This window comes from Aplidium turbinatum, chromosome 17, assembly GCF_918807975.1.
Source record: "Aplidium turbinatum chromosome 17, kaAplTurb1.1, whole genome shotgun sequence".
Classification (NCBI taxonomy): Eukaryota; Metazoa; Chordata; class Ascidiacea; order Aplousobranchia; family Polyclinidae; genus Aplidium; species Aplidium turbinatum.
This window is the reverse complement of record NC_137488.1, coordinates 13,062,457-13,089,683: the sequence shown is the minus strand read 5'-3', so window position 1 is coordinate 13,089,683 and position 27,227 is coordinate 13,062,457. Positions and strand designations below refer to the sequence as shown.

The following is a 27,227-nucleotide window of genomic DNA, read 5'->3' as shown; positions in this document are numbered from 1 at the left end:
CATATTACCAGTGTACAACTGAAATACAAACATATTAGGCTACCCCTATTTGGATCAACTCCCACTAATGACTAATGCCTTTGCAGTGTTCGTACTTTTATAATTCGTTTGAGACGTAGGCTACTTCAGTGCAGTCGATGATGATCATGGTGCTTGGGTAGTCCTTTTTGAAGTCTGGCTTCATGGTTGCTATGATAACGTCACGATGAGGGAATAAGTTCAAACTAATCAACCTTAAATACATGAGGTGCATTGTACAGTACGAATGCAGAACTAATACCAAACCTTGTGCTTTAAGTCTGTATAAATCAAACCCAGGCGAAGCTTCAACACCAGCAAAAATTCAATCTTCCACCGCTAATCTATGTAGATGCAGTGCTCCTGTAGCATTTTGAGGTATTTCGAAAATAGCCTCGTCATTAAGTTCTGCATCAGTATTTTGATGTGCATGCTTAGCTTTTGAAGCTGTATAATGCAAGAAATTCTTCCTATCTTTGCCTGGCAAGATCGCTTCCAATACAGCAAAGAACTGGTCGAAGGTTGACACTTCTGTAGCCTAAGTTTACAACTCAAAAGAGTTTTTTTTTTTCTGGCACATTATACTGAAACACTGATACACGCCTGTAAAGACCACAAAACAACAGCTCAAGCAAACGTTAAACAATTTATTCGCCTGCAAACTACACCACTAACCCTATCCCACAGCATTGTAAACAGCGGCTAGTCGTTCACGACTCCAACGTCACGCTCTGTTGGTTTGTTATGCAAAAGGTCTATTGGGCTCAGCGTAGCCACTTGTCAACCCGGGTTAGAGACATAACAATTTTTATTCTGGTGCAAATTCAAATCACATGCCACCGATTAGAAGTTCTTTGATAAATCATGCAAATAACAATGACGAAAAAGCAGTGATGTACGCGTATACAAAAAATATTGACGCCGTCAGCGTAAACGCAAACGTTCGAAAAACCATAGCTACGCCGTATGCGTCAACGTAACTTGTAGAAAAAGTTGGCGGCGTCAGCGCATACACTAACGTAAACTCATTTTGTTTGCTAGGTGCCAAACATTCACACGGTATAAACCACTCGAAACAAACAAGTTTTATTTTAAATTTCCACGAAGAAACACAAGCATCTGAAAGTGTTCATCTGACATTTTGCTGCGTTTTGGTTTCAACATGTCTTTGCCCATTGAAAACATTCTTTCAACTGCAGCGCTGGAAGGTATTGGCGTGTTGTAGCGAAAAAAAGACATGAAAAAGTATAGGCCTACGTTGACGCTATACGCTAAAAAACCGCGAAAACTTTACGGCGTAGCCTCAAGCGACAACTATTCAAAAAAATGTGGCCGTAAGCGTTAGCGTAAACAAAAAGTCTACGCCGCAGGTATACGGCGTAGAATTTGCGGCGTATCCTATACGTACATCTTTGCGAAAAAGAAGAGTAATAAGCTTTTATAGGATAATAAAAAAGTTGCTTGAGACGCACAATAACCATAACTTTTTGTTCCACAGTAAAATATCATGCAATGTAACCAGTGGCGCCGCCAGACCTTCAACATTGGGGGGGCAAAATATTGACAGTGCAAGACAGTAGCATAGTAAAACATTTTGAAAGGGGGGGTGTTGACAGCCGGCGGGCGAAGCCCGATGGCGTGTTTGCCGAAGGCGACACTTAGCGGCGGGGGGTCTGGGGGGCCTCCCCCAGAAAATTTTGAAAAATTACTTTCAATTTGGTGCATTCTGAGAGCATTTTCAACAAAGTTGTGGGTATGAATATTTCTGTAAAATGGTGCTGTCCGGTGGCATAGCAAAAGGATAAGATCATGTTTTCTTTGGCATTTTTCGGAAATAAAGCTAAGTCTTTATGTTTTCTTGTTGCTAATTCCAGACTGAGATATTTGAATGTTTGGTATTGGCAAAATTCGCTCTTTTAATGCAGTTTCGTTTAAACTTAGGCAAACTTTGTTTTAGAGGCATAGGTTGATTGCTTTTTTTTTGCGAGATTATTACAGTTTTATTATTTATCAATTTTCTCCTTGGTTGATTCAAAAAACGATCTTATTCCGGTAAGTCACTAACTTTTATGCTCTGAAGTCAACCCAAACTTTAGAAAATGTAACGTCATAGAGGTCATGCATCTTGATGAGTGTCAAACAAAAAGCTTTGAGACAATGAAGTTACTTTAGGCTATTTCTGATATATTCAAGTTTTGTATAACGAATGGCTGGTTAGATGTTAATCTAGATCGAACAAGCGATCTCAGCAGTTGCAGATTGCTTACATCCTTGCACAGTTTGAAGAGAAATTACATCATAAGCTAAAACTTTTCTTGTAAACAATGTATTAACATCCGTAAATTCAATTTGAAAGGTTGAAACCCCCGAACCTCCTCCCTTGGCTACGCCACTGGTGCAAGACAGTGGTATATTATTTAATTTCTCTTGTTTTCTACCAGGGCTGGAAAAAATGTTTAGCTTTCCGGGAATCTGTTTATTAGAGAAAAAATTTCCCGTGGTTTACCAGCGCGATAATAAGAACCTTATATTTTGCTGATCTCCGGAGCTGACGTAAACCTTAAAAGTCATGTCGACATATTCTTGATGCCCTCCTTATCGAAAATTGTTCTTTGTAATACCGCTTTGAAGGAGGATTACGACTATGAACACAAGAATAAATTTTAAACTTCATTTTGAATTGAAAAGACATGACGTAATGTCTTCCAACCTTAGTTATATATTTTTTCATTACGTAACGTCTTGTAGGAATAAATTGAAAATCAGTATGATCACTCAAAATGAAAGCAATGGGACCACGAAGCCTCACTAAACCAATCAATCAATGGTCTTGTTGCACTAAAGATGACAACCTTATATTTTACTGATCTCCAGAGCTGACGTAAATATTTCATATTCTATTGTGAAACATTTTCCCATCAGCTGGATGAAAGTGATTAATTTGGCCCATGTCTCGTTAATCCTAACTGTTTCACAGCGTGAAGGGCATTGGCTGTATGTAAAATAATGTAAAAAAAAATAATCACAAGATTACAATGCACGTTCTTCATTACTCTACCAAAAAATAATGTGTAAACTCATGCTACAAATTACACTCATACGTGACCTCAACATTTCAACGTATATCTCTAAAATTCACATAGTTTTAATTTTCGGATATGCTCAGCGTAAATAATTTTACAAAGTGAATCCCAAATTTTGAAACCGTGCCAAAATAACAGAGATATCACTCCTAAAGCATAAGAAGAATTGACAGCCCCCCCCCAAACTGAGCAAGACTCCAGGAGCCCAACCTTCTAAGGGTTAAAAGTCATGTCGACTTATTCTTGATGCCCCCCTTATCGAAAATTGTTCTTTGTAGTACCGCTTTGAAGGTGGATTACGACTATGAACAAAAGAATAAATTTTAAACTTCATAACTTATTTGTATTGAAAATACATGACGTAATGTCTTCCAACCTTATCACATTTTTTTCATTACGTAATATTTACCATCACTAAACCACTTTTGACGTTCAAATTTGTTAATTTATTATTCGGTAAAATGTTTAGATGATGTCACGTCATTACGCCGATTTGAGATATAATTTCATTCATGACGTCATATGGATGAAAAAGTTTTACAAGTTTTATACTCTGCTGAGATTAAAGAAGAAACATAAATGATAAACATTGGAGAAATTGAGTCTCCTTTACAACTTAATAATCGAACTACTCAAAACTGCTGAAACAAAACGTTTTGTTTAAGTGAAAGAATCACTGCAAGCAACCAATGTTAAAATGCGCGCGGAAGAAGTCATGGGAGTGTGAGATATCAAAAATTTAACATGTTGTTATTTTTCTACATCAATGTGACGTTAGTTAAAACTTTAAAAAGTCTATATCTTTGCTTCTGTAGAAAATCTTTTTATCTACTGTACAATTTAGTCATCAAGGTTTTCCATACTTTTTTTAAAGAGAGAGCTTTTACCCCCCCCCCCCCCCCCCCCCCCCTTGCAACTTGAGTTGACTTACTTGAGGTTGGGATCCAAATATTAAAAAAATAATATTAATATGTATTAATAAAAAAAAATTTTTTTAAAGATGATGCCCAAAACATTGGGGGGGCAGCTGCCCCGCCTGCCCCCCCCCTGCCGGCGCCACTGAATGTAACCTATATTGATTAAAATCTTGATCAACATTAATTTGCAATAAAATAAACAAAATTGCAACGTTATAACTTCTGTTATAACTCTTTTTTTCCCTTTAATTACCATAACCAAAGTTCAAATTAGGATCAACTCTCCAGTTGAATGCTAGAGGGGTCACAATTGGACGGTACGGTAGTCTCTTAAACATATATTTTGATTAGTTGGCGGTGTCTTTATAGGTCTTACAGGAAACTGCCATGTTTAAGTGGCTACCTGCATATCAAGCGTTGATCTAGCAGTGTTTCAAAAATACAATACAACTTTCTTTTTTACAAAAAGTCGTGAAATCTTACATCAGAATGGTCCATTCGATAACTCGGTTGAGCGCCTGACTTTAAGAACGAAGAAACTGCAAGCTCAAGCATGGATCAAGCCGCTCAAACGGCACCGGTTGACTCTCCGGGTGTGCACTTGAGCATCACATTTCAAGGAGCGACTCCATTCAGCGACACAGCGGATGGAAACATTTAGCCTATACAGGTTTTCCAAGACATCTGGCTATTAACACCCCCAAGGATTCGTTTTAGACATACAGAAAGACACCAATAAATTTTGCAAATCGTAAATCGCGAAAAATTTAAGCGATTTACGTTTTTTTCAACTAATTTGTGGAGTAATTTCAGAATAGCTCTGTTGGGTTTTTGTGTAGTTATTGAGTTTTTGTGTAGTTTTTGAATTTTTGGTGTTCTCAAAATTTAGACGCAGTTTTTGCCCGTTCGTGTGTAAGAGCTACCTTTAATAAGTTAATAGCTGTATATCTGCTAGTAAATTTCATACAAATATTACCTTAAAACTGTTTCCAGAAAGCGCTATAATTCATTATTTGCGTGTAAATTTGCAAAATTTTCTGGGGGAGCATGCCCCATGACCCTCCAGAATATTCGTGCCTTCAGCACGCTCTAACCTTCCACCACTTTTATTGCTTCCCTTGCTCAACCCGCCAGGATACGCCACTGCACATCCGGTGGCGATGGCTTAATCAAACACTTTGTCGTTCTCATCATTTCATCAAATATTTGGCTCCCAAAAAAAATTTTTCTGGCTACGCCACTGGCTATAGCCTATTCCACACCTTTCAAAAGTTTGTTTGCCAACCAATGATGACGTTTGCTCAAATCAACATTACAAAAAGAAAAATTGTTCTAAAAAGTATTTTTTATAAGTTTAATGCTTCTTTGTGAGACATCAATGGTCACAAAACTTTTTTGCTCAATATTCAGCAGCACGACATATCTGCATTACTACATTCACAATAATTTATTACAATGGGAATCAAACCAACAAAACCACAAAAGTTTTAACCAAAAAAGCAATGTGGATAACGCCATTGTGAAGAAAGTGGCGTTCTTCCCGGATATCAGCACAAGGCGGTCGAATAGGTTGCCTTTGTGGCAAGAATACGGTGCGATACTGACGAGCCCAGCCTCATGGGCGAAACACGGTGTCTATCGCTGTTAATTCTTGTTACAATCGGCTGCCGAGAAACATGTGATTAACGTCAGTTGTATTTACTTGGTGTTCTTTATAGCTATGATTATCAGTCGGCTACAATGTAGCTATCGGCCTACATATTCTCCTCCAACGGAATAACAGGTCTCCTTATGCTTGACGATTTGGTGAAAAATTGATTTGTCCGCCCCGTTAGCTCAGTGATTACGCGCCCGGCTCGAGATCGTGTACGCTTGAGCAACGCATTCAGGACTGCTCTCCATTCAGCGGCACCTAATGAATGGAATAATTCCCCGGCAACAAGACTTCAACAATCGGAATACTTCACTCTGTTAATCTCAGTAACCTGCTCTGCGTCAAGAGCCTCTACAAGTAGGCCTATGCAAAACTACCAGGAACAACCTATCAAGGCTTTGTCAGTCCAATGGTAAAGATTCAAAAACCAACCAAACCAAACCATATGGTGACCAATCATAGTTGAGAGCGTAATCGCTGTGATCATTAGCTGAGGCTAGCTGTTGTCATTAGGGTTGCCAGAAAAAAAAATACTGACGAAAATGCAATTTCGTCATCGGTTAATAGCCTGCCACATTTAAAGCAGAGTTGAATAACACAACTTTGGCCAGCTGAAAACCCACTAAGTTGCTTGTTACAAAACTCGTTATTAGACAAACAGACAAATAATTAAAAGTCACTTCCGAGTTTTTATTCCTATGGTCTTGGAATCAATCCGCGATTACCAATAGCTTACAGATCGCGGTCGATTGGTTGGGCATGTATGTTTTAAACAAATAAGAAGCGGTAACAGCATATTTTTAGTTAATAGCCATTGGTAGTGAAAAGTTTGGGTGTTCATGAGGACAAATATCGCTTCTAGCACTAGTTGCAACGTTCATCTGTGGAACTTGAGCTGAGGTATAGGCCTATAGTTGCGGAGTCGAACAATTTCGCAATAGTTTCAAAATTGCAAAGCTGGAGTCAAATATTTTGCTTCGGCTGCGTAATCCTGCTAAATACTCGATTAACCTGAAGAGAAACACCATTGTGTAGAAAGTGAGTTTATCATTTTGCAATAAAAAGATATTGCGAAGACAAGTCCCTATGTCTAATAATTGACGTGCGGTGAGGTTCCTAGATGGTGAGGCACTAATTTTTTCAAGTCACGTTTACAATAATTTTTCTTTGACAACAGCAAAAACGATATCATACTAATGAAAAAATAATAGTTATTAGTTAGCAGCATAATTTCACATTTATTTAAAAAGAAAATCCATGCGCCTATCCTTTTGGACAAAAACATCTGTGACTTTGTTGTAGAAATCCTCTTTATTTTGCCTCAATTTCTGAAGCCTCTTCATCTCAATGGCAATTATTGCTAGTGATGAAAGACGTGATAAAAAATGAAAATAAAAGACCTTTATTTATGACTTCAACTTTAGATTGGAAATTTAATTTTGAAAAACCTCTCAGCTTAGATACTAATTACTAAGTCTTCTTCCATTTTAGTTAAATTTTGTATGAAACTATCCTTTACACAGCAAGAAGTCACATACGCGTACCGCGCTATGCGGGCATTCCAGCTTGACGAAAAAGGTTCCATACCTGTGACGTCACATTTGAGGCACGCCTTTAATCATAGCCAAATCGTTCATGACGATTTCTGGGCGACTTTGCAAAAGAAAAAGGCACGCATAATGCAGTATATAGAAGTTTTCTGATCTGAAGTGAGGCACAGCCTGGCCCTGCCTCTCCTCGCGTATTTCAACGATTTTGTCCACGTGAACGCTCGATATGAATATCGCCACAGAAACAGAAAAAATTAAAGCACAGTTTGGGTGTAGAAACGTAAAATTTGCGGAAAAGGGGGCACGACTAAAGCAATTCACACAAATTAAAGCACCTAATAACGTGCAATATTTACTACTTTTAACAAATAATATTTATTCTGTGATAACCATTTCTTTGATGTAACTTTTGCTTTGCCAGATGCTGGAAGGTGAGGCACTGCCTCACCTGCCTCCCCTGACTGCACGTCTCTGCTAATAATGACACTTAAAAATAAGACAAGAAAGCGTTTAAGGCCATAAACGTTTTCAATGTTGGAAAAAATGTGCATTCATCATTTTAGCACACCGTTAAGAACTCTTAAGATTTGGTAGAAAAAATATTTAGGCCTATATAATAGGCTATGCCGACAATGTAGCGCTCTAGAAAAAAGTTAAGAAGGTTGAAAAAAATTTAAGAGCGTGTGGGGGCTTGCCCCCCAGAAAATGTTGACAAATGTAATATTTTTTTGATCACTTTTAGGGCATTTTTAGGAAAATAATGTTTTTTTATTAAGACACACCATTGGTAGGAACCAAATTTATCAAATAAAATTGGATAGTAGTAGCAGGTTTGGTTTAAAGTTTCAGTTAGCTTATCATTTCAAAAATTTTTCATTTACGACCACAAAAGGATTTCAGTAATTCATTTATTGAAAGTTTGTATAGCTTACTGCGGCGCAGCCTTTTTGCAGGCTAGAACTTCGAAAATCTATCTGAGGTGTCCTGATCTTCGTCTCACCGATGTCATAGCCATGGTCATAGCCTATTCACGGCCACATTTCACTTCATAACCTTCAATTCAATTCAATTCAATTTATTTTTCTTTGTCAGAATGCAAAAGAAAAGATATTGTGAAAAAGAAATACGGTAACAAAACCAACAAAAGGAAAAGGTGGCAAAACCTTAATGGTTTAAGACGTGCATGAAAGGATCTAATATTGCGGTATATGCATCAATAAATGACATGCATCAATAAATGAATATATGCATCATCAATAAACTTATCTTGATTAACAATAAAATTTATCAATTTGATGATTAATTAACTGGACTATTTGTGTGAGCAGTGTTTACTTCGGAATATTACATCATTTTATTAGTTTTGTAAGACACAAAAAACTTTTTACTCCCTTAATCCACTGTTGAAACTAATATTGCCTGCTAGGTGAATAAAATGTAGTTGAGCGAGCGAAGCAAGCTAGAAAATTTTACAAGAATATAAAAATATTAAATGTTACTGGTAGGCTACATGTAAAATTAGCTTACAAACCGAACGACGCTGCACAAACTAATTATGAGTGGACCCCTAGGCGGGGGTGGGCCTTCAGTCGGGGTTTGTGAAGCAGTAAATACGCCTTGCATGTTTAAAGCCAATGAATATCGAGCTTCTGTAGCAGCTTTTTTATTTTTTAAACGATCAAAAAACATTAAACAGACTAAAATGAGTGGGCTCCTAATCAGCCGTGTCCCCTTCCCGACTGGAGGGTACAGGGGCAGTTAACACGGCCCTGACTAGGAGTATTTACAGATGATTTGCTTTTCTGCAGCAACAACACAAGTTATTCCAAAAACGTTTCAGGCGGGGTTTCAGGAAACAAACTTGAAAAACAAGTTGAGCTGTTTCGTTTGTAGCCGCCATTGCAAAAGAACTAATCTAGATTGCAGCCAACACAGGGTGCGGTTATTAATTGTTCATACTTGAGACACGAATGCTAAGACGATGAAAAAAATTTCTACTAGCACACAAAAAGTTGTAGGCCATTTGGTCAGGGATTGGTTTGGTTTTGAATCTTTATCCTCGGACTGACAAAGCCATGATAGGTTATTCCTGGTAGTTTCTCATACTTGTAGCCTACAGCAGATTAGATCACGAGGCAATCCTGCATTTCACATGAAATATTTGTTAGCGGCTAATATAAGAAGAGACACTTTCTTATTCAATCAACAAAACTTGTGATAATAAGATCGTGGTTAGACACCCGAAATATCTGGCTGAGTGAGCTGAGCGAGTAGTTTTGTCAATTGAAAAAATGTTATTCTTAGGGGGTACGTGACGGGTGACTTATGTCTAATCCTTATTTATTGGTACTTTAGGTCAGTTAAGCTTGACGCCTTGACCCCTCCCGATACAAAACCTTTGGTTATACGACTATTCATACACGCAGAAAAATCAGAAAAAGGCTACGTCATTTCAAATTTTGGCTGCTGAGTGCTGAATCAAATTTGTAGTTCCAAACTGGAGTAATCTATCGTTTATGATTCGACAGCTGTTATTTCCCTTTTGTAGGTCTGTGATTTAGCATCTTGATTACTGATTGAAAATGAGTAATGGAAGATTTAAACATCGTGCTGTTTTATTAGAAAATTTAAGATTTCGTCCACTCGCACAATTTAATTAATTATTAATGACTTGAAAAGATGTAGTCAATCTCTTCATAAATCATGGGACAACGGTCACGTTAACATGTTTTGTTCAAGTGGTATTAGCTGTTAGCTTTATATTACAGTTACCTTTTTTAAATGAACGATCTCATTAACATGAAACTATATCAAGAGTTTTCATGTTAAGCTACCTTGTATGTGTTCTGATACAGAAGTGAGATAAGCTCTTGGCTACCCTGGCCGAGGATTGACAAAATAAAAGGTTTACCACCAAAAGTGCATATGGTTTGAATAACGTTGCGCAAACGTTGTTTGCAAATCTTTGTGTAACAGTCGGTTTGAATAACCAATATTTTTCAAAACAATTTCCAAGACAAACCAACAGGCTATCAATATTTCCCGATTGTTGATAGACCAGCCTGCCAATGCTCCCACAAATAACATTTTCTCGCAAAATCGATTGTTTGTTTCTTCATTATGACTCAATCAAGTGTTTATAAATAGTTGGTAGTTGTTGATAACGAGGAAAGGAGTCAGAATAATTTAATTGTTCATATGATACGTTTTGAAGAAAACGAACTGCTTTTTAACACCACTTTTTCAAATATAGGCTTACTCAAGCGTGAGATTGTACATAATCAAGTATAGAAGAGCGTTACTTGTAGCCAGAGACTCATAATATATATGAACAACACCTTATGAATCCCTGCTTGTAGCGTTGGTAAAAAGCTTCCAGAAAGGACTTTTGTAACCCGTTGAACACTAAAAATCAATACGCTGTAATGTTTTACGCAACTATTTCATTGCCTCAACTGAGATCAAAATGCTGAAGCTATAGTTCTCTTGTCTATGTGCCCTTTCCAGTCATCGTGCCAAGGAATGTTTTGCGTGAAACCTCGCATAGGCTACGATTTCATCTTCAATCAAAAGTGTGGTTTCTCATGCACTAACTAACGTCATACACTACGCTACAAAGGAAAATTAGTAAGAAAATTATATTTTCTTCCATTCAGCTAAAGCAGTGGGAAATGTTGCAATGTGCAACAAAATATACACGTTTGTGAAAACGATTTTCACCAAATCGGGCTTAACCACCTGCGAACTGGCGTCGGCCGCTTTCGTTCGGACATGCACAAGTGGGGCCTGACTCCTTCATCAGAATGCGAGTGTGGTGCCACTGAACAGACCGCAGACCATGTCATCCACCACTGCCTAACCCACCGGCCTCCACACGGTGCGCATGGTCTGAGGGTCCTGGACGACGAGACTGCTGAGTGGCTGAAGATTTCCTGCCCTCCAATCTAGCCTGGAAAGATCGCTCATACGCCATCATCTTCACCAAATCGGAAACTTGAAAAATGGTGGTAGTGTCCGCCATTTTGTCAAAGCAAGCTGTTGATGCTTATGACGTCAATGGCGTCTGCGCATGGTTGAGTGGAGACGAAAACACTGGCAAGCTGTCAACAACCAGAAATCTAAAAGGGTAAAATCTTTTCTGACACGATGCTGTTGTTTTGTCCAAAACACCAAAAAAGTGGCGATCAATTTAGTTTAGAGTCGTTTGAATAAACAATAACTCCAATTGCATTGATACATTTAAAGAAAAACAAATCCGCGAACAGAAATACTCTAAAATTAAACGTGTAGTGTGACAAAAAAATCTCGCAATTTTTTTGTAGAATTAAACTTTCAAAATCAACCAAACTCAGTGAGCCAAGAAACATTTTAGTTCATTTATTTTTTTGTGAAACTGCCGCGGATGAAAAATACAACCTAAATTTGCAAGGCGGCCAGCACGTCTATAAACTGGTATAGAATGCGCAGTCACCTTTGGTTCACAAGAAGCTAACCAACTCTTGGAAGAGTTTCAAAATGAGAAACCTTTGTCCGAGTAATTTCTTGTGAAACTTGGTTTTCAAAATGTCACATACGCATAACCACAGCCATGGCTTTACTGAGAAACTAACTGAGTTCACTCGAGCTGGAACGAGACATGAAATCACTTCAGCACCACTGGAATTGCCTGTAACAAATAAAGGCTACATGACTTGGCGTTTATAAAAAAAATATGGTGAAAGAGATTGGAATCGCAAATGTAATTAAATATAAAGAATGGGTAATTTTGTATGGCAAAAATCATAAACTAATTAAATATCAACGAGGCTAAAGAGATTGTATCAACAAAAACATCCACAGTAATTAATATGAGCTACTATGAATTACCAAACACTAAATATCGAAATTACTAAAAGATAAATACAAAAACGTCCAACTGTTCAAATTATTTGTAAATATATGTAGGCTAATATATTCTTATAATGCTTAGTCCTGTTGTGTTGTTGTGCTTTGCCTGTTTGTGGTACAATAGATAGGCCTAGGCTATTTATCAAATGATGGTAATAGATTTTAATTCTATATTGCAGACCTATTCATGATTATTAGACTATTTCTAATAACAACAAAACGATTGAAAGGTTTTATCTGCTTGAAGCGTTTTTTTTTTTTTTGTTTTTTTTTTTTAATTAAAACCTAGCAGGCTTAATAACTTCAATGGTTAGGACATATTTTTTTGTCACTCGAAAAAGGTATAAGTAGGCCTACGTGACATAGATAAACACACAAGTGACAAAAAAATATGTCAAATCCATTGAAGTTGTTACGCCCGCTAGGTTTTAATTAGATAAAATAACGGCTTCAAGCAAGTTAAACATTAATTTTGATTTTTAGCCGCTTACGTTTATAAAGTCAATATAATTCAATTTTATCTTTCATTGCTGGCGCGGACACGTAGAAAAGGGTAACTACACACTCGAATTTGGCATCAGCAAAAGGAAAAAAATGACAAAACCAAAAGGTTTGAAATATGCATCGATAAAACAGTGTTATTCGCAGTTTATAGAACTGGTTTTTAAAAACGAATGGAATAACAAGGAAGTAAAAAACAAACACAATTAGATTACGATTTATCGTGATGGTATGTTTCTATCTGATATCATATTAATGATTCTGATATCACGTGAGTAGGCGAGTCGTGGGTGAAAATATGCTGTTAAGTTTGTTTTGTTTATAAGATTTTGTTTATTAGATGTTTGCAATGCTACGTGGTATTATGAATCGATTTCAAAGATTAGCCGTTTGCTTATCACTGTTTCGTGATGGACTTTTTGAAAGTAAACATAAAAGATTAAAAAACGCCATATTGACAAGCAGATATTGCCACACTGCCCAATAATAAAGAACTTCGAATTTCTTTATTGATGATCTTCTCGAGGCTGCCATGATTGTTTAGAGTTTAGATTTTCTTCAGTGCACTGTTAACACTCCTTTAAATTTCTTAAAATGATTCACGGAGTAATTAGCGCAAAAAATAAACTGATTGCTATCGTGAACAGAGCAACAAACTTTTGATGAAATTGATTGTCACATCAATTTGGCGTTGATGTGCAGAAATTTTGTGATGTGAAAACAATTTACAATTTTAGAAATAATGAGAAATTTTGGTTTTGACACCTTGAAGCGGCGACTGAAGCACTTTCCCTTTTTTAACAATCTTCGTACAAATTCATTATCAAAACTAAATGCACGACCAGAATTATTTGTAAGAAAGTCGCACTTCCACTAATGTTTTGCATGTGATTCCAATTTCACACTCGCAATTGGAAATAAGGCGAGAAGATTTCTTCGAATTTAACAAAACATATCTTTCTGTCAGATTCTATGAATAAGTGATAGGCTAAATGTTATAGAAACCACGACACAGATATGAGAGATATCTCAGTTCTAACCCTTTCAACCGCGACAAGAATTCTAATTCCTACACTGTTTCTATGTCTTAAAACGCCTTGTAAAAACGATACGCTCGCTTATCGTGATGTGGAGATCAGCAGCAGTTTCATTAGAACAACATTACTAAGTTTACTTTTAACAAAAATCAAAGAGTAATTTTTCTAGTTGCAACATCAACTCAAGTGGTGATGCTTTCCAATGTGTACTAACGCGATCAACCTTTTTTTGACTTGGTTTTAATATTTGGAGAATTCAAGCTTATCCAATAAAATGAAACATTTCTTGCAGCACTCTCAAATTAAATCAGGGTTGGGAAGGCAGACAAAAGTGCTCAATTATAACTCCGGACATTTGGAGGCCAAACCACGACCCCAGACAAGCCGATGTTCGATCTGCACCTCAATGTGGTAATAAGACCAATAAAGTCAATATAGGTTTGAAGTACTCTTTCGTTTTCACAAAGGCTATGGCTACAACAAAATGTTTCAAAACCCTCACTTCATCAAAAGTTTTGTAAATTGCAGGGCTTTTAAAGAAAGATTACTTGTTGTAGTTTACAAAACCAAGTAGCCTAGCCTGCCACAACCAGATTTTACATTATTTTATGTAGATGTAAAAAAATTATTAACGTTGGTCTATTGCTTGTCTTAATTAGTTTTTTGTTTGTCTTATTACATTGATATTGAATCCGGTCGTGTTACTTAGTTTTGCATGTTTTGTAGATTATGAGTCAAGAACTGGGTATTTTTTGCTTTGCGGTTGTGGTAGCATAGAATCCGCTGAAGAAGAATGCTGTTTGCGTTGCATTTATTAAATTCTTTGTTAAAACCTATACATAAACAGTGGAGTTACCAGCATGAAACTTTAATGAACTCATGTAAACATGATTTAATCCTTTGAAATTAGTTTAAAAGCTTGTCAGTGCGCTTTGCAAAGAAGGATGGGATTGCGGGTTGGCTGAGATATTTCTTTATCAATATACTTATGCAAAAACATGTTGTTGTCATAGTGGCATCATTGAAATGACATGATTTCCAAAACATATCTTTACCAAATTCAAGAGCAATTCGATAATGACCGATTCTGTACGTAATTGACTTGGTTAACAACCGTTGTAAACTGCTTTCAACTGGTTTATGCCGGTTCAAAGCTCAGAATTCACGCTTAAACAAATAATTGCGATAGACTTGAGTATTTGATATGAATAAATAATGACCAAATACCTTATAAACGCGAATGAAAGACGACAAAAACCACACAAGGTCGATGTCAGCCGTGAGATGCTGTTAAATTGCATATGTTTCTTCACAAGAAAAACTGTGATTTGTGTTACTACAAAGCAATGTTTTTAGCATTGTTTTCTGAAAAATCTACTAGGCCTACGCTATTTTGTACGTTGCAAGACACCAACGACAATAATCTTTTGAGTTGGCTATTGCAACTCAATTCTGTTCACGTTTTAAGACATGTGATCATTTTTACTGTTTACTGTATGATAACAAACTTTAGTTTACACAGAAAAGTTGAAATCTTTGCTTGATGAAGTTGGTTTTAATCACAAAGTAGACTACAGCTAAATTAAGCTCAACAACATTTCTTCCAGTCTTGACTTTAACTTGCGTTTTTAAACACATCGAAAACTTATTAGTTGAAACAGGCAACGAACTTACAACCACTTTTGTCAAGATTGATTTTTGAAAAAAAGTAAACTTGAGATATTAGTCTACGTTGTACTAATAATATAGCAAACTACTTTGCATTGAAGCCTTTTGGTGAAAACTATCAATTACATTATAACGATGGACATAAATAAAATATTTCAAGCAGAAACATGAAACTTTAAATAATAGCTCGTGGAGTAGGCTATAAACGAATAAACCGTTGAGTAGGTCGACAGCTCTTTTTGTTTTTTTCCGTTTATTTTTGTAAAATTTTTGTTGGGGAGTTTTGTCGGGAACGAATGATGCTTTACAGATGATTTTAAAAGTGGAATAATTTGCAAGTAAACATTCTCAAAAATAAAATTTGGCAAAGCGTGACAATTAAACAATGAAAAAACGTAGCTTCAATCTTCAAATTCTTGTCATTTCCGTATTAAGTTAAAAGTTGCTAAACTTTACTTTTGTAAAAAAACTTGTTTTTCCCCTCAAAGATATGAAAACTGGTAGCATAGCATCATCATCACTCAAATCATGAAGAATTATTGAGCAAGTCCAAATCAATGAAATTCTAGACGTTTGTGCATGCTAAAGCTTTGATCTAAACCAGAACTAAAAAATATCTGCTAACTAGATCAGAAAACCACCCGATCCACAACTGAGTTGCAAAGACCTGCTGCCAGAAAAAATTGGTGAGGTAACGAAAAAGATCTGAAATGTGGTTTAATAGCAGACAACAAATCAATTAACTTACCAAACAACAGTACCAGTAAGTCTTTTTAATTTAGATAAAAAAAAAACAAAGACTTTTAATAAACACAACCGTTGTAGGTGGTGAAAGAATTTATGAAAATCTTAGTATTTGTATGTCATATTAGTGACTCATTTTATGATAAATTTTATGTGAATAGAGCATAAACAAAAACGTTTTCCTTTTTTAGTATACAGTTAATCGATGAGAGCGCTGACTCTGTGCAATGTAACGACAAAATTATTCTCAAATGTAAATCAATCCTGGCCGTAGTGCAAGAAGACAAGAAGATAAATTCAATTTGTTTGAAAACGCTCGTAAAGTTTTAATAATTCATTGGCCATCAACTGAGTTGAAACCATTAAAAGAATTTTGAGTATTTTTGTTAAAATATACTAATATTGGAAAAAGATTTTTCTGGATTGCACTGCAAAAAAGCTCTAAGAACAAAGCAAAGAATATTGCGCAACATTCATCACGATTTCACAGCGACCGGTGAGGCCATTGTCGAAAGCAATTGGCTAGTTTCCTGTGCATCAAAAAAAAATATATCTCCGACATAAGATTCGCGTTTTGCGGTACACAAAGTCGAAATTGTTGGAAAACAAGAAAAATTAAAATTTGCAAAAACTAAATAAAGAATGCAAACGTAAAAAAATATAAAATTCCGTTTAAAAAATTCATGGTAAGCAGGAATCTTAACAAGAATCGATTAAGTTTGCAGTTCTGGTTGAAAGTAACGTAGTAATATTCTTAAAATAGCTTATACAATAACGTAGTTCAATTTTAGGCAAAGAAACTGCTCAAAAACCGACTTCAGATTTCGAGCAAAAATCGTACTCAAGCGTGACTACACTGACCAAAACCCAATTAGGTTTGCGAGGATAATCGGAAACCTTACAGCTGTTTTATTTGCATTTTTAGCTCGTTTGAATATTCTCTATTTCAAATATGAGTGGCTTAATTAAGTACGCTTGCAGCTTATTTGCCATCGTGGAACTGGTAACTGACTGACTTTCTCTTGACTTAAATCTTCATTCACTTGGCTTGTTTGTATTCTGATTTTCAGCAGGATCATTCGATATTCTGCTGTAATCACAATTATCTAAACGTATTAGTCATCGCCTTGATATAATTCTGTGCTCATGCGTAAGTGCCATGGAGACTGTTTAATAAAACAATAGTGTTAATACGGAAATAATTAGTGTGATTGTGAATTTGTGAGTAAACTAATCAGGCCTGAGAAGTAATGCAGTGGTGTAAATTTTACTGGACTAAGCAGTTTCCGAAAGAATATGGAGCTAATGAACTTTGAGAAAAAATAATAAGAATAAACTAAAAAGAGCAAATGGAAGGAGATTTAATATCATGAACCTTTCGCAAAACGAAAATGAATGAATGGTATTTTTTCTATCCAAAAAGCCGAACTTGTCGAAAACTGCTGGAGAGGATTGGCTTCTTACAGCTACCGCTATGCTAAATGATTCATGTTTTACGATTGTTTTATGGGCAGTCATCGCTGTTCTGCTTTTAGTGGTTTATGAAGACTATAATGGCGGATGGCGCAACAGAAATTTAAATTGAAGATTTTCCACAACGATAATTTATTTTTTGTTGAAAATAAACTGCTCATGTGCTATGCAAACATTCCTTCAAAAAAGAATGGTTAAATACAGCTTCTTTACATTGTGTACTTACTGTAAGTTTGTTTGTAAAATAATTTATATTTTAATGTTGCGTCTCAGCTTCACATTAACTCAGTCTCAGTATACGAACAATGTTTGCTGACATTCAAGTCGCAAGATTCCCTCACATGTTGCATGTTCCTAATCCCATGATGAGCAACTTAGTCATTGAAACGCATTTTCTGTGCAGATCCGGCTGTGTTTTGTGTGCCGGTCTGTGAATCTAACTATAAATTGTTCTAATTCAAAGATACGGGAATGAATCGTTTCATTCAATTTTGTGAGTTAGCTGGATAGCTTCATCGTGAGAAAGAGGTCACTGCCAGTAGGCATCTTATGCTTTCACAAGGGCAGATATTTAGATCAGGAATGGAGGTAATTGAGCATCACCCATATCTGTTGTTTCTTGAGTCTTGACACACTTTGTTTATTCTTTCATTCCCCGTCTGGCATAAAAAGTTCAACACGTCTGAAAACATCTTTTCCAGCTAAATCTGGCATTATTTGAGATATAACTATCCAATGTTGAGATCAATTGGTGCTCACAAGATTCTTGCAATTCGCAAAAGCTTCTGTCGAGTTTACAATGTGCATAGTATTTTGTTAGCATTGCTTTCAACCACTATTTTCAAGGTAAAGGAAAGGCAAAAAAAATGGAGAACACAAAAATATAAGCCTACCAGTTGTAATGAGGAGTCTTTTTTACTTCAATAGTTCAAACTAAATCGGTCCATTACTTATGAAAATTAACTGAATATCAAAAGCTTGCAATTGTGTGAAGGAATGTAGAAGACAAAAACCATTGCCATGTCACATATAGCGGTAGTTGTGATATGCAGTCAGTGAAAGTGATTTTACATCTTAACCTTAGGTTAGTTTATGAAGAACATTCGGCGGATTGAAAGTTACCCTTAAATTTTCAAAAACCGAAGCATACTGGCACGATGGCAGTAAATGTGGTGTTTGTGTAAGCTAACAGCAATTTGTGTTTCTACATGGCGTTGTACCCATAGGAAAGCAGCAGACTTTATTTCCTTAACTCTATATCTTCAATGCTGTGTACAAAGTACATACCATTTTCGCATCATCACATTCGGTGTAGAGCCAGTATGTGACGACTTAGAAGTGGGCACTCTAGCCACTAAGCTGGCGAAGTAGTAGCAATTAGCACAAATGATATTGTGTATAACATTATGTCTCGCAACCTTCAAGAAACTTAAGCCATATGAGATTTTTAAACTCCTTTTTATAAGCTCATGGCGCCACGCCGGCTTATCTTCAACCTAACTTTTCTTACCATCGGTCTTCCACGCTTTGCCATTCAGATGAGAGTGTTTATGATCGTGTGTGTTGCTACATTTTCTGCAATTATCCCTTGATTTCGTTCTGTCAATTTTTTCTAGCTAACAAAAACCCGCCCTTTTACATTGATTCAACGTTTGTTTAATGTTGCATCGAATCCTTGCAAACTTTGAAACAATGGAAGGAGAGATTCTGGTGGTGGGTTATAAAGTAAGTACTTAAAACTGGCAGTCACGAGCAGAGTAGTCAAGTTGGCATTGCGCCACAAAGTCAAGCAGTTACCAGTATGTTCTCGAAGCTTTGGAAGACCGAGGTTTTTTTTCCTTACAAAGTTGTAACACAGAGCACGAAATTTCGTTTCATAAAAATGTACTGATGCAACCAATTGCAAACAAATTCTTGAAATTGTAACAAAAATACACAAAAACTGAAATATTTCCAAATTTGCAATAAATCAACATTGCAACACACGAAATCACTGTATAACAAAAGTGTATGTCGAAACAAGCAAAACTGACAATCAAAGCGTTGACACAAGAAAACTGTCTCATGTTAATGAGGAAGACGAAATGAGTGAGGCAATTGTAAGTTCTATAATGTTTTTAGAATGTGTGAAACGAAATTGCAAAAGCCACATGTCAGTACGGGCAAGCATTTCACAACTTAATTACAGTGTGTAGTTTACTACGTTAGTAACAGACACAAATTTATCATTTCGCAGTTTAAAAAGCGAAAATCCCAGACCAGCCTTGTTATACTTAATGCTTTGCACAAAGGTTTACATCTTTTTTGTAACTTTTAGTGTTTTTTTAAAATGCTTGAGATTGTATACAGTATACATGAGATTGTATACAGTACAGACCAAATCCGCAGCATCACACTCAACGATACTAGAGTTGCAAAAATAACACAAAAGCTAGAAGCCAATAAGAATTATAATACGGCGAGTACAAGCAAAACAACCAATGGAGTTTACATCCAAGCGCAGGCTGACAAAATTGCGAAATAGTAGATGAGCCAAAGGTGATTAGAACACGAAAGAGGCTTTTTGAGATGCTTACTCTGGTTACGATCCGTTGCTGGAAAATGACCAAACAGCAATTCACAGAAAATCCGTAAATGATAGTGTTGTTGGTTGACGTATGACAAACACTTTCGTTTGTAATATCGTGACGTCAAAGCAGTTAAACAAACAGTTGAAACACGGAAGGACAAACAAATGTTGCAAATCAAAAGACACCTTTTGTAAGAAGTATTGTTTTTGCATTTGCATGAAAACTGTGTAAATTTATTACTTTAGACAAACAATTCCTAGGCTCGTTCAACATATTTCAACCACATTTGCATTAAAATAGTTGCAAACATATACTGAAAAGATAGCAAGCAAAACACAAAGAATATGAAAACAACTGCATGTGGCGAAAGCCGCCAATTTATTGGCAACGGTTGTTACATTAAACGCATAAACTGCAAGAAGAGTATGAGCCTTGAAAATCAATAACAACCCGCTGGCGTTCAAGAATATTCAACTCTCAATGCACCTATTGTACTTTGATTCGGACGCAGTTTGGCGACAATCTTTCCACAACTTTTTTTGATAACCCCACTGCCTGTTTCACTGCACTGTGTGCGATTGAAAGACTACATCAAAATAAAAATGCCAACATTTTGCGTCAGACATAATGCGAAGACACAAATACTTAATGCCAGTTCACTATAAATTTTAAGATAAAATATTTTAGCATAAATGAATTGAACGGGGTTTGACAGTAAACAATCGGTGTTAAAGGCATACTAAATGAAAATTTCAAACCGGAATTAAGCATTAAAATGAGTAAACTGAACATTCAAGAATACATTTAAAAAAAAATTACCGAAAAAAATTTGTTTTCAATAGCGCTGGCAAGGCCCAAAGTCCAATGTTTCATTTATTTTCATTTTTTTCAAAATGACCTAAAAGTGCAAACACTGCTCGAGAATACATCACCAAAGACAGCAATAACAAAAGCCACGTTACAACATCTGATGTTTTGAGCAAACTGTCTGATGTTTTGATGTTGAAATGTGTTGTTTTGATGTACATACATAGCCTACAGTCAAATCGCCCGCAGTAACAATTATTGCGTGATTAGCTGATTACTATAGTCTTTAGTGACGTAACTGTACAGTCGCACGCTTCGCTGCTCAGGCCAATTTCGTTTTGAAAGCTCTGACAAAAGCACGCGCGCAATGGTGGTCAGACCGCAATGGGGCAAAATTTTATTGAAAATTGTTTTATGGTAGCATGTTAAACACAAAGAACGTGGAAAATCGCCAAGCCAGGTTTTTCCTTTAGTATCCCTTTAAGAAGAAAACTTTAATAAAAGTTTGGCAAAATTGTCAATCACCTGTGTTTCTTGGAATTAATATAGCAGCAAATTACAGATTGCCCCTTAAACCAAGACAAGTGTCTTTCCGAGAAAGTAGGCAAGTTATAGAAAGAAATTAAATCCTTTTAAAAATCGGTGTTCGGGATATGAAGTGGTTACACGAGACTGGTCACGCACTGAATCTTTCTCGATCATAAGTTTACCGTTCTGAAAATATTCAAATAAAGTAGAAGAAATTCGAAAATGTTTAACATAACCTAAAAACATGAAAATTACATACGTTTTGCATGGCGCAATGAACAGTTCAATAGTACATTAAAGAGAAATGCCTGTGGTAAAAATGTTGACACGCAAGTGTTTCGAGACACGTGAAGTTATGGCATGAAGCTGGCTACATGATTTTAGTAAGTTCTTGAAAGCGGTGCCACGTATACATGAGAATGCTTGGCATACAATTTCAAACAAACTCGAGTCAATAACATTAAAGGTCCCCTCGTATTAACGTGTGTTTATTGAACGTGTAAAACGCTGCCAGAAAATTGCTTCAATAAGCGAACAGCAGAAGCTGAACAACTATCACAGACAGCAAATCAACCGTTTTTTTACATTGATTTTGAATCTTGATTTGCTGGCTGGAACTTTGGTTACAAAATTATGGTAGCCTGCGATTGCTTGGTGGAAATCATAAAACGACTACTGCATTACATCATCATTACCATTCAAATAGTGATTTAGATAAACTGTGAAAAACGTTCGCCATTTATCTTCACGAAAAGTTGCGGGAGAGAGTAAACGATTGCTTTACTAACAAAGTCACTTCATTCAACCGATTTAACGACGTCAATGCTAAGTATTTCCGAACATTATCTCAAGAAAAACGACGATAATAATCAACAGCTGACTGAGCATATTAAAGCTTAGCTCAACACTGCACGAAGTTCCATAGAAAGATATTAATTTCCCAGTTTATTCGAGAAATATTTTGCTATTAGTAAACTTTTTGTTCAATATTGAGTAAGCCTAACACTGAGAAAGTCGTTTTTTCTTTTGTGTTTCATTTTGCATTATTTGATAAAAGTCGCATTTAAAAATGGAAAAGGCTAGCCTACATTATGAATTTACGAAACTGCCAAAAGCACTTTAAATTGCAGATTTGAAGTCTCTTGAAATAACTCAATGCTGTAAAATTGGCCATAGCGATAAAGTTAACAAAGGGAAATTGTGGAAAGTTTTGTGACCAAAGCTAACTAGTTAGTGCAATGTACTTGCCTCCAGATACCATGCATTTACAGTAGTTTTGTGGCTGTCTGCAAAACAGCCCAGATAACAAAATCCGTCATTTTTACATTGATTTATGGTCTGCAGACGTTGAAAACTGGGAGTAATCATCGCAACAGAAATAAGTTGATGTACCCAACTACCAAAATTTTGCTTTTTTATATCGTTTTAACGTGTCTTGTAGATACAGAAACACAAAAAAATGCATACTGGCTGAGTAAAAGCTGCTGAATTGTAAAAACATCTTGAACAAAACATTTTAGCCTTATTCTGGTCTAAATTCCAATCAAAGGTAATCTTATTCTCAGTGGTCTCATCAGGTCAGCATTAAGCTCCCCAGCTAGCAAAAGTTGCTGTTTTTTCATTGTCTAGCGACGTTGAAAAGATAAAAAAAATGGCAACTTTTGCTGGCTGGAACTGCAATGAAGCAACTTGATAATGTTGGTTGAAATATCGTTCGATGACGTATCATCGTGTGAGTTGCAATTAGAAAGTGACAGTGAACATGAAACAGTTGAAACAAGTAGTAGAACCGCTTTCCTAGCGCTGTTGTAATGCACAGGACATGATTAGCTAATCACAATGAATGAATTCAAGACTACGCTTTATGATATTAAAATTTTAAACAATTTATCATCAGGAAGGATCAGACTCAATCTGGCATTACATGAAATTACGCTTCACTCTTCAACACACAATCCCAGCTTGCCAAATCCATCCTTTTTACAATGATTCAACGATGAATCAATGTAAAAATAATAAGGATGATTTTGGCAAGCTGATAATACGATCTCGTGCTGCGGAAATTGAGAACAATTTAAGGTTAGAATAACCAATAACGTATTTCATTAAAGTGGTTAATTGAAAATATAACCAACTTCAAACTCCAGACACAGTAACATCAAGTCAAAAGATTGAAATGTGAATGATAAACAATTCTTACATTGTCGTAAGATTACGTTTAGACTTTGCACCCATACAAAACATATCAAGAGTTAAACCGCGCCATCTAGCACGTTGTCGTTTTTGTTTCAAATCAGTAATGTCACCTCCTTTCTTCCATCTGAGTGGAAGGGTTGACCGTTGACCGGCAACCGATGGTCCATATCCGGGAAGCAGTTCACCAAGAGCGTGGCCTGGACGGAGCGAAGCCGGGGCAGGAAAATGGGAAAGCAGAGAAAATGATGACCCGGATGTCGACTGAGAACTTCTCCAGTTCGCGTTTTGAAGGATATTTGTTCGTACTAATCTTGCCGTTTGGCCGTGACTGGCCTGACCAGACACTGACAGAAGTCGTTTTAATTTGTGTTTCCGTTTTAAGAAATCGGATTTGACGTTGCTTTCGACGACGGTAGAACTGTGTCGATGTCGTTTTAGTCTGTGTTTGTTCTTATAGGGCGACAAAATGTCATTTTTCCTAGTGACATCACCGTCGTTATCATCACCAGCAACTGACGAGGTTCTTGAAGAACACGACGATGACGTCATCGATAGAGAATGACCACTATCTGAGTTATCGCTCAAGGATCGATCGAGACCAAACGATTGTGCCAACAGCATCCTGTGATCTAAGCTGAGAGGCTTGCGCATTATTGCAAATTCAGTTGACGCGGCTAAATCTCTTGGGCTGTATGTGGAAGACATCATAGAAACGGATGTATATTTCTGATGTTTGTAAACACGGGCTGGTTTTCTTCTTGACGATCTGGATAACCCCAAAGTGCCTGATGAAATGTTTGTGTCAATTGAAGAATCGCCATTTTGTTCGGTTTCGTCTTTGAGGTCTGCAGACACACTTGTTGTTGAAAGGGAAGTGGGAAGAGCTGGAGTGGGCGCCGTTTTTTTCCCGGTTTCGATTGCACTTTTAGAACGTTTCAACATCTTTACCTTTTGTGAAGATTTCGTGTTTTCGCGAGTTGAGGAAATCTTACGTTTCCTGACTGCTTTAGACTTTATCAGTTGCTGTGCCTCAAGAGCAGCTGATCTTGCTGACGGCCGAGGGAGGCGGTTTTTGTTGTAGACCAACGGTGAATGTTTTGATTTGGTACTCGAAGACTCCTTGCTGCTGTCAAGTGAGGTTTTCTTACCAGAGCTGAGTGTATTGTTTTCGTTGTCTGGTTTTGATAGCCTTTCAAATGAGTTTCCATCATGAAACTTGCCAAAAGTGATTGGCTGGATGGTCTCGCTTTTGCATTTATCTTGTTTTCTTTTCTTTGGCTCATTAGGATCCAATTTTTCTTTGTCAAACTTAGCGGAGGTTTTGTCTTTTTTGACACACAGTGCTTCGTCAACCGAAGCGCTCGATTGTGACGTCATTTTTAATCCGCTTTCCAGCGGCGACGTTTTATCTTGTTTGCTCAAACTGCTGAAAGTGAAGACAGCCTTTTTTATATGAATTCCGCTTTGCTTGGCAGGCTCTGTACTTCGTAAATCATTTTTTTTAAGGGACGAAAACGAACAATTTTCGGTTGATCGCTCGGTTCTCAAGTGCGACATATTTGACGTTCCTAGCAGCCGGTTGCTATTTTGGTCTTTCTGCTGTTGACTTTCTACATCAATTTTTTTACTTTGTTCTTTCGATGGCAGAGAAAATTTGGCACTGTTCATAACAAACGCTTTTCGTTTCGGCGCTGAAGACCACGAATTTATTCGTTTGGCCGTGACATCGACTTCACCGTCGCTGTTTAGTTGGTCGCTTTCATCGCTGTCAGAATCGCTCGAATCGGTACTGCTATCGGAAGCGGTTGGGTCAATGATGTTGTCTTCTGATGCGCATAAGGATTCAGATGAAGAGCCCAGTGATGTGGAGACACGGTAAAGATTTGATTTTTTTGCAGTGTTGCTGTTCCTCGCCGTGAACACAGGGTTTTCCGTAGACTCAATTTTATTTTGAAGTTTTGATTGTTTTTGAATATCAACAGGTGGGAGTTTCAACTTTACGTCAGGAGAGTTGCATTTTTTAAGACGTTTGTTAAATGTTTTGTGTGACTTCGGTGGTAGCGTTAAAGTTCCCTTGGTTAAAGTTTTCTTTTGTGATTTACTATTGCAAAATGAAGAGTTTTGCTCATCAGTCTTGCTGGTGACATCATCTGGCTGCATGCTGTGAGGTTTAATCGCACTCAGCACTTCAACATCTGCATCTAACACTTGGGGAGGTGATGTTGTGTCCATTGCACTTATAGCGTTCTCAATTGCGGTGATGACTGGTTGAAGTGGCGCTTTGTTGTCATTAGGATCATTGGCATGAGTTGAAACCTTAATTGTTGGAACGCCATTTTTTTGTGGATGACATTCCGGCAAAGCTGCGATACTTGCCAGAACTGAAGGCTTGATTTGCGGGCTAAATTGATCTTTCTCTCGATCCAACGAATTGACAAACTTTTGGCAAATAAACTTTTTAAAGTGAAATTTCGAGTGTCTGTGTCCATGCGCTGACTCACAACTACTACTTGATGCATCATTGCATTGTTGAGTGCCGGATTTATCAGCTCGACTATTGCCCAAATCAGAATTTGACAGGAAAGTTGGACCAACGTCTTCGCACTTAGCGTCGCAACTGCTGCTGCACTGAGCACGGTCTTCATCACGTTGGCTTTGAGAGGATGCACGATCCTTGTCACCGCCAGAACGTACCGATTCAGAGATGGGAGACATTTTCTCGCTTTTCGATGAAGAGGCATTTGTTTGATAAAAGCTCTCACTCAGCACCAGAAGAGCTTCGGCAGCGTCACTTTCTCCAAACTTGTCACTTTTTGCTTGTTTGCTCAAGTTTGTTTGAATAACTGATTTCGGTGGTGGGTCTTTCGCTTTAGACGGTTTCATCGATGCTTCGTGATTTAAAACTAATCGATTTCCCAAATCTGATATAGGAGAAGCACGTGACAAACCGTTTTCAAAGACCTCGATAGATTTTTCACGATAAGTCAGTTGTGGATTCCACTCATCTACGCATGCGCCATTTTGTTTCTTTTCGTTTCGCCCCCTAAAAGCGGGCATGCGAGTACTGCTCACGGATGATCGCCTGTCTAACCTTGAAGAATGCAACGTTTCCGGTTTGACAGGCTTTCCGCCAATAGCAAAAACGTCTTCATCGCATGATTTGGTTTTGTGACGTGTGCACTTGGAGTTGGAAAATTGCAAGTCCGGTATCAAAGGTGAGGACATGCTGCTATGCGGCAAATGAGTCGAAGGGTTTAAAGACCATTCTGGAACTTGTGTTTGTCCACCACTACGATGATAACTGCTATGGTCTATGTAGCTTGAATAGGAGTTTTGTTTAAATGACGATAAACCGAATGCATCAGATGCCTTGCACCGGGCAGTGCAGTCGAGAGGCATTTCACAAGACTCCGGTGAACAGCTGCTGGTTCGTCTGTCGTCTTGATCGCTCAAGTCGGCGGAATATCGTAAATCTAAACCAACAGGCATTGGTAACACACGATTCTTTCTACCGGGATCAGGATAAACATTCCCGCTTGTGCCTCGAACCCACTGGACGTTGTCTTCACGAGCCAACTCACATCGGGTCGCCAT

General features: G+C 37.2%; 1 protein-coding gene across 1 annotated transcript; it reads right to left on the bottom strand.

Moving 5' to 3' along the window:
• Positions 1 to 19,279: 19,279 nt before the first annotated feature.
• Positions 19,280 to 27,227, bottom strand: LOC145786205 (uncharacterized). Its single transcript, XM_082597850.1, has one exon. The coding sequence runs from the start codon at positions 27,225 to 27,227 to the stop codon at positions 23,634 to 23,636; it is 3,594 nt and encodes a 1,197-aa protein (XP_082453976.1). The 3' UTR covers positions 19,280 to 23,633.

Excerpts from the sequence above, each read along its gene's own strand:
- LOC145786205 (XM_082597850.1), bottom strand. The coding sequence starts at position 27,227 with ATGGCGACCCGATGTGAGTTGGCTCGTGAAGACAACGTCCAGTGGGTT.